We start from the raw sequence: 7,481 nt of genomic DNA, 5'->3' as shown, positions 1-7,481 counted from the left end.
CATCAGAAAGCTGGACAATGTCTAAGGATGATAGAAGAAGAATTGATGCCTTTGAGTTGTTACTGTAGAAGACTATTGACTATACCATGGAATGCTAGTAAAACAAACAGGTTTATCCTGGAGAGAGTGAAACCAGACTGCTCCTTGAAGGCAAGGATTTTGAAGCTCTGTCTGACATACTTTGGGCATGTTACAAGAAGGGATTAGTCCTTGGAGAGGGACGTCATGCTTGATAAGGTGGAGGGAGCTAAAGAGAAGGAAGACCCTGGGAGACATGGATTGATTCAGTGACTGTGGTAATGTGGGTAGGTGTTTAAGACAATGAGGTTGGCTCAAGATAGAGCAGAGGTCAGTACTATTGTACATAGTGTTGCCATGAGGCACATGTAACTCAATGCCACATAACAACAACAACAACAACAACAGTAGTCCCTGAATGATTAGATTCTGCTTACCTCTATAAATAAATTTAATCTTGCATATGAGTAATTGATAATCTGATCCAAAGTCTGCCTGTGGTCTAGTTTTGACTGACAATATTGAGCTTTTCCAACAACGTATTCCACAAATGTTATCAACCTGATTCCTATCCAATCCAACAGGTGAGATCCATGTGTAAAGTCATTGTTTGTGTCTTTTAAAAATGGTATTTGCAGGGAGCTCTGATGGCCTAGTGGCAAGAAACTGTACTGTAATCCCAGAAGTACAAGGTTCGAATCCACCAGATGCTCTACTGGAGAAAGAGGGACAATCTCCTCCTGTACCAGTCAGATCTGATTTGACGGCACACACACACAAAATAATAAAATAAAAAAAAATTTTTAAAAATGATATTTGCGTGAATAAATCATTGTAAATACATAATTCAATCATTCTATTTCCAGCCTCATTTCTATCACCAAGCCCATGTTTTCCAAAACAAGGCCCCAATAATCATTGAAATACTAATTATCTTATCTCAGTTAACAGATGCTTGTATGTGCTCACCAGTGTATGCTGGAAATATGGAGCATAACTCTGGCCAATGGATTGGAAGAGGTGCATATTTGTTCCAATTCCTAAGAACGGTGATCCAACTGAATGTGGAAACTATTAAACAATATCATTAATACCGCATGCAAACAAAATACTACTGAAGATCACTAATAAACGGCTAGAACAGTCCATAGATAAGGAAGAAATTCAAGCAGGATTTAGAAGAGGCCTTGGCAGTAGGGATATCATTGATGATGTGATGGATCCTGGCTGAAAGTAAGGAACACCAGAAGATTTGTGCTTTATTGAATACAGAGGCCTTTAACTGTGTGGATTATAACAATTTGTGGCTGACATTGGGAAGAATGGGATTCCAAAGTATAAGGAATCTATACTTGGAGAAGAAAGCTGTTTTGGGAACAGAACTGGGGAACATTGCAAAGTTTAAGATTGAGAAAGGAATGTGTCAGGGTTGTATCCTCTCTCCACATCTATTTAATCTGGATACTGAGAAAATTATCTTGGAACTCTATGAAGAGGAATGTGGCATCAGGATTTGAGGGGGACACATCAATAACCTACATCATGCAGATGACACAACCTTGCTTACTCACAGTAAGGAGGACTTGAATCACTTGTTATAGATGATAAAAAATGTAGCCTTCTGTATAGATTGCGCTTCAATGTCAATAAAACAAATAATCTTACCACTGGACCAATAGGCAGCATCATGATGGGTGGAAAGGAGATTGAAACTGTCCACAGCTTTATCTTGCTCAGATCCTTAATTAACACTTTTGGTATCAATATTCAGGAAATAAGGAGTAATGTTAGTTTGAGAACTAAGGTGCCTCTAGTTCAAGCCAGTCTTTCAAATTAATTACTATGCATCTGAGAGCTGGACAATGAATACATGTGACAGAAAAAGAATTGACATCTTTGGTGTTTGGAGAGAGAACTGAGTATACCATGGAACAACAAACAGATATGTCTTGGAGAAGGTGCAGCAAGACTGTTCTTTGGAGATAAGAATAATGAGTCATTGCCCCACATACTTTGGACATGTTGCTAGAAGGGACTATTCCTTGGAGAAGGATATGATGTTGGGAAGGCTAGATGGTCGGCAAAGGAGATGAAGACCCTCAACTAGGTGGATTGAGACGGTGACAGCTGCAATGGGCTCTTCTTGTGTGTCAAGAAGTGTGAGGATGGCACAGGATAGAACAAGATTCATATCTTTTGTTCTTAAGGTTACTATAAGTAGCACTTGACTTGAAAACACTTAACAATAACAGTGGCAACAACAATCTGTGTAACATTAGCTTATTTCAAAATCACACTAGTAAGGTACCCAGTTTATTAAGTTCCAGTCAAAATGACTGTCTGGAACATTCCTACATGCTTTTAACCTTTGGGCCTCTACCATGATTGCTGTTGTTTTCTCCATAAAATATTCTGTTCTCTTCTTCCTTAAGCCCCTGACTAATGTCACTTAAACACTTTTTTTTTCATTGTTACCTTCCTAATCTTTATTCATTGGCTCATACACAATTATCTTCGATACACTCTGTCATTTATTGAATGGCATGCATATGATTTCTTACTACCTATAAACATGTATTCTTCTTTTGTTTATTTCTCCCACCAAACAAATCTTAGTGAATTTAGGTAGTGTATGCTTATCTTTTATCTTATGTTAAACAAATTAATGAAAGAAAGAGTAGTTCTTCTATAGTCTATCTCTCTGATGTGTGAGCTCTAGAACCTATTGGGGACAGTTCTTTCATAAATTTAGCATGTTTTCATGAACTCTTTCTTATTGACCAGAAATTTCTACAGTAAGAGCTCTTTCTTATTGCCCCGAGATTGCAAAATTCTAAGGAGGACATTTCCACATAAGAGAAGGAGATCTCAAAAATTTGGTTGCTAGGACAGGGATAAGTTTTGAAAAAAAATTATTATAGATCGAAAATGAAGCAACTGGATTTTAAATGAGTTGTGTTTGTTTGTTTGTTTTACTATCTGTAAAATGAAGACATGTTGTTATGTGCCATCGAGCCTCCTTCGAACAAGTAGACTAGATAATTTGCTGGTTTTATAATATCCAACATTGTAGAATTCTACTTCCTAATTTTGTCCAAAGCCAGAAATATAGGTCAACTGTAGACTTTGCTCTGCCTTCATTAGATGTGTATAAAGACAATCTCTTGGAGACAAAGATCAAATCCTATTATGGGAAGATGGGGGAGAAGGGCAAGGGCAAGTCTGAGCCATTTGTCCCAACCCTGGAGTGTGGGGTTCTACAGCATCCACTTATGTCTGCCAGAAGATACATCACAATTATGCCAATGAACAAGTGAAAAAATAATTCTAGAGAAGAAGTAAAATAGTAGAAGTAACAAGTAATAGATATTTATTAAATAACAAATAATACACCAATGACGATACCATCAGTTGTTCATGAGTATATCCTACTCTTTTTTAATTCAGCTGAAGCCGCTCAGAGAAGTATTTCATGACAGGATGATATCCATCAAAATCCTTGGATCAAGTCCTGTCTTCTTTGTTTATGGCACATTCAGATATAATAAATTATTGATATTGTTTTTGTTGATTGTTGTCAAGTCAAGCATGACTCATGGCAACCCTATGAACATAATACCTGAAGTCTTTCTATTGTAATTTCTCAAAGTTCATAGAGTTTCCGGAGGCATGTTGTTTAGGAAGTGGATGCCTCTCCTTTTTCCAAACTTGTCTTAATCTGGGAACTCCACAAACATTGTCCACCAATGAATGAGTAGAGGAATAAAAATGTATTCACCTAAAGTGTCTGAGTCTTATCTTCTCCACATCATGCTTCACAACCTAACCAGCTGTTACCCCTCACACGTTTTGTCACCATCTTGGCATTGGGGTCAAACTCAATCTGTGATGGTCCACTGAAGAAATAAAACAATCCTGAAATATAGAGGAGATAATAATGAGACATTCTTATAGCAAACCATTTTTACAACATGCATAACTTAGAATAAGAGCAAGTTAATAATGAATAGCATTTATTGGTAGTCACTCTGTGTTACAGTGAGTGTTATACATGCTGTAGCTCATTTATTCTTACAAATAAATCTAAAATGGTACTAATGAAAAAAAAGAAAATCCCAGAAAATTATCGTAGTTTGAAGATTCTTCCCAAAGATAATGTCACTAATGAAAGTTGAAGGGATGCTTCATTTCCTCTTCACCTGACTTCAAAGTCATTGCTATGAAATTCTAAGTTTTACTCTCTCCAAAGAGACGAAGTTGCATAATTTTTTGAAACCATCACTTATTTTCCTTCTTTCTGCTAAATCGTAACTTTAGAGGCAACTGAACCCAAGAAAATTAGGCCAATGAAAAAAATACATCAGATGTTAATTTCTTGTTTTGTATACATTTTGGTTAACTTATAAGATTATAGATTTTGTGAGGATTATGTTTCTTAAGCTTTGGTATCCCTATTGATTTTGTTTTCCCCCAGAAAAAGCAACAAAAGTTTGTTTGGTTTTTTAATCGAGAATCATATTTGGAACAGCCACCGTGTCATAAGCAGCCTCATTGTCAGCAGCCATGGATAGGTTCTAGCTCATTAACTAAGTATCTGTCTTTAAAAAAGTTGTTCTTAGTGTGGACTGGACTGGCTCCTGACTGGAGCATTAGACCAAGACGCTGTTGCCTGGAGGCCCCTGACCCCTCTTCCTGGAGACCTCAGCTACTTTGCTTGGAGGCATCAGCTCCTCCACCTAATGGCCCTGGTCCTACCACTTGGATCTGAACCTGCCACCTGGAGGACCTGGCCCCACTGCCTGGACAGGCACTCTGGTTTCTTCAATGCCCCAGCCCAACTGCCTGGAGGACTTGGCCCTGCAGCCCTGCCACTTTGCAGCCCCACTGCTGAGATGCTTCTGTCTCCCACTGGAAGCCCAACCCTACTGCCTGGAGGACCTGGCCCTACCACCTGGATTCCCTGCCATTTGGAAGACTACTTTCTGTTGCCTTTCTGAAGTGCTCTGGGGACAGCAATATCACAGGTGAAGTAATTTCCTATCCCCTCCAGGAGCTTAAACTGCCTTTAGCCCTGGACTCCTTAGACCTATCTAGCCTAGCTCCAGGGGTTACCTGATAAAGAATTCTACTACTTCACAGGCCATATTTTTCCTCAATTGAAGCAAGTCTCCCTTGACCCAAAAGTACAGAGAGAAACTGAGGTAGGGTAGCTGCCCTGCCCTCTTCTGGGGTAGTGACTTCCTGAGCCAAGGTTTTCAGACCAAAAGCCTACTAAGGCCTCAGAAATGAAAAATTCTTCCACAACAATACTATGGAAGAAGCAGACTACCTTACACCCTACACAAACCCAAAACAAGGTGTCACCCAAAAAAGTGACACAGTATCAATGGGTTTCCTGAAGCCAGAAAGTCTGATGGAACTTTCTGATGCAGAATTCAAAAGAACAATGTTTGAATATTTTCAATGGTTAAAAGACAAATGTGAAAAATTATAGGGCTTTGTAAGCACAAACCAAGAAGGAATTAAAAATATAATCCAAGACAATGAAGATAAAACAAATTATGCATTAGAGACTCTGAAAAACAAGACACCACAATCCAGAATAAGAGGGCTAAAGTTTTAGATTCTGTCAACATGTTGGAGGGACATATGAATAGAGTTGAAGAGATGAAACACAGAACCAACAAAGTAAAAATAGAATTGTCACCACTGATATGCTAGGACAAAAAGCAGAATCAAAAAGGAAGGAAAAAGAAGAAAGCCTAAGAATAGTGTGGGACACCATCAAGAGGAATAAGATGCACATAATCAGAATCCCAGAACAGCAAGAAGCAAGTGAAGGCACCGAAGAAAGTTGTGGAAAAATTACTAGAAGAAAACTTTCCAGACATTATAGAATAGATCACAAAAGGAAAACAAAAAGGCATACCATAATCAAATTTGCCAGAACCAAAGAAAAGAAGATAATACTGAAAGCAGCTAGGGAGAAACAAAGAGTAACCTATAAGGGAGAACAAATAAGATTAAGTGCCAATTTCTAAGCACAAACCATGTGAGCAAGAATATAGTGGAATGACATATGTTGAACTCTCAAAGAATACAACTGTCTACCAAGAATGCTCTACCCAGTAAAACTATTCATTAAATATGAAGAAGAGATCAGGATATTCTCAGGAAAGCAAAATCTAGGGAAGTTTGTAAAACCAAGACCAGTGTTATAAGAAACACTGAGAGACATCCTTCTTACAGAGTTACCCCAGAAAGCAAGAAAGTTACTGTGGATGTACGACAGTCACCAGCATCAACACCAAAAAGAACTCAACAAAATGATAGCAATAAAACCTTGTCTCTCAGTAATTACACTGTGAATGGCTTAAATGCACCACTGAAGAGAAAAAGAGTAGCAGATTGGATAAAATCCCAAAACCCATCAATATGCTGTCTACAAGAGACACACATGAAAAGTGAAGATAAAGATTTTTTTAAAATCATAGAAAAAATATATCAAGCAAATAGCAACCAAAAAAAGGCAAGAGTAAAGATATTAGTCTCTGATAAAATATATTTCAATGCAAAAACCATCAAAAAAAGACAAGGAAGGTCACAATGTAATGCTTTAAGGGTGAATAGAACAAGTGGATATAATCATAATTAACAGATTTGCACCAAATGATAGAGTTGTAAAATATACAAAGCAAGCATTAATAGAACCTAAAAAAAGAAACAGAACAGTACCATAGCAGTAGGAGACTTCAAGACACCACTCTCAAAAAAGAGAGACCTACCAGAAAGAAACTTAACAAAGATGCCAAAGAATTAAACTACCCAATAAACCAACTCAGTCTCATAGATAAATACATGCTAATGCACCCAAAGAAAGATTATTATAACTTTTTCTCCAATGTGCATGTAACATTCTCCAGAATAGGTCACATTTTAGGTCACAAGGCAAGCATTAATAACTTAGAAAAAAAATAGAAATAATACAGAGCATCTTCTCAGAGAAAAATGCTACAAAATGAGGAATTAATGACAAGAGGATGAAGGAGAAAAAACAATAAATTTGGAAGCTGAACAACACCTTGCTTGAACATGAGTGGGTACTAGAAGAAAAGTTCCTTGAAACAAACGACGATGAAAACACCACTTACCAAAACCTCTGGGAAACAGCCAAAGCAGTAACTAGAGGTCAATTTACAGCAGTAAACAAACACATTAAAAGGCAAGTAAAAAGAATAATTGACTCTTTAACCCAGCATCTCCAACAAATTGAAAAAGAACAGGAAGAAAACCCCACACCCTCTGAAAAAATGGAAATTATAAAAATTAAGGAAGAAAGGAATGAAATAGAAAACAGAAGAAATTTAAATCATCAATAAACTAGGAGTTGGTTCTTTGAAAAAGTCAATAAAATCAACAAACCACTAATAAAACTAGCAAAGGAAATGAAAAGAAAAAAAAAA

General features: G+C 37.3%; 1 protein-coding gene across 1 annotated transcript in view; it reads right to left on the bottom strand.

The window, feature by feature from the left end:
• Window positions 1–7,481, bottom strand: part of MMP10 (matrix metallopeptidase 10 (stromelysin 2)) — a 39,708-nt gene that overhangs the window by 6,627 nt on the left and 25,600 nt on the right. Inside the window, exon 10 of the mRNA XM_006887353.1 lies at window positions 3,841–3,933. Coding sequence (XP_006887415.1) covers window positions 3,841–3,933 — 93 coding nt within the window. The remainder of the gene's footprint in view (window positions 1–3,840; window positions 3,934–7,481) is intronic.

Source organism: Elephantulus edwardii, unplaced genomic scaffold, assembly GCF_000299155.1.
Source record: "Elephantulus edwardii isolate Elephantulus edwardi_28Jun2011 unplaced genomic scaffold, EleEdw1.0 scaffold00056, whole genome shotgun sequence".
Taxonomy (NCBI): domain Eukaryota; kingdom Metazoa; phylum Chordata; class Mammalia; order Macroscelidea; family Macroscelididae; genus Elephantulus; species Elephantulus edwardii.
This window is presented reverse-complemented; position numbering and strand designations above follow the sequence as displayed.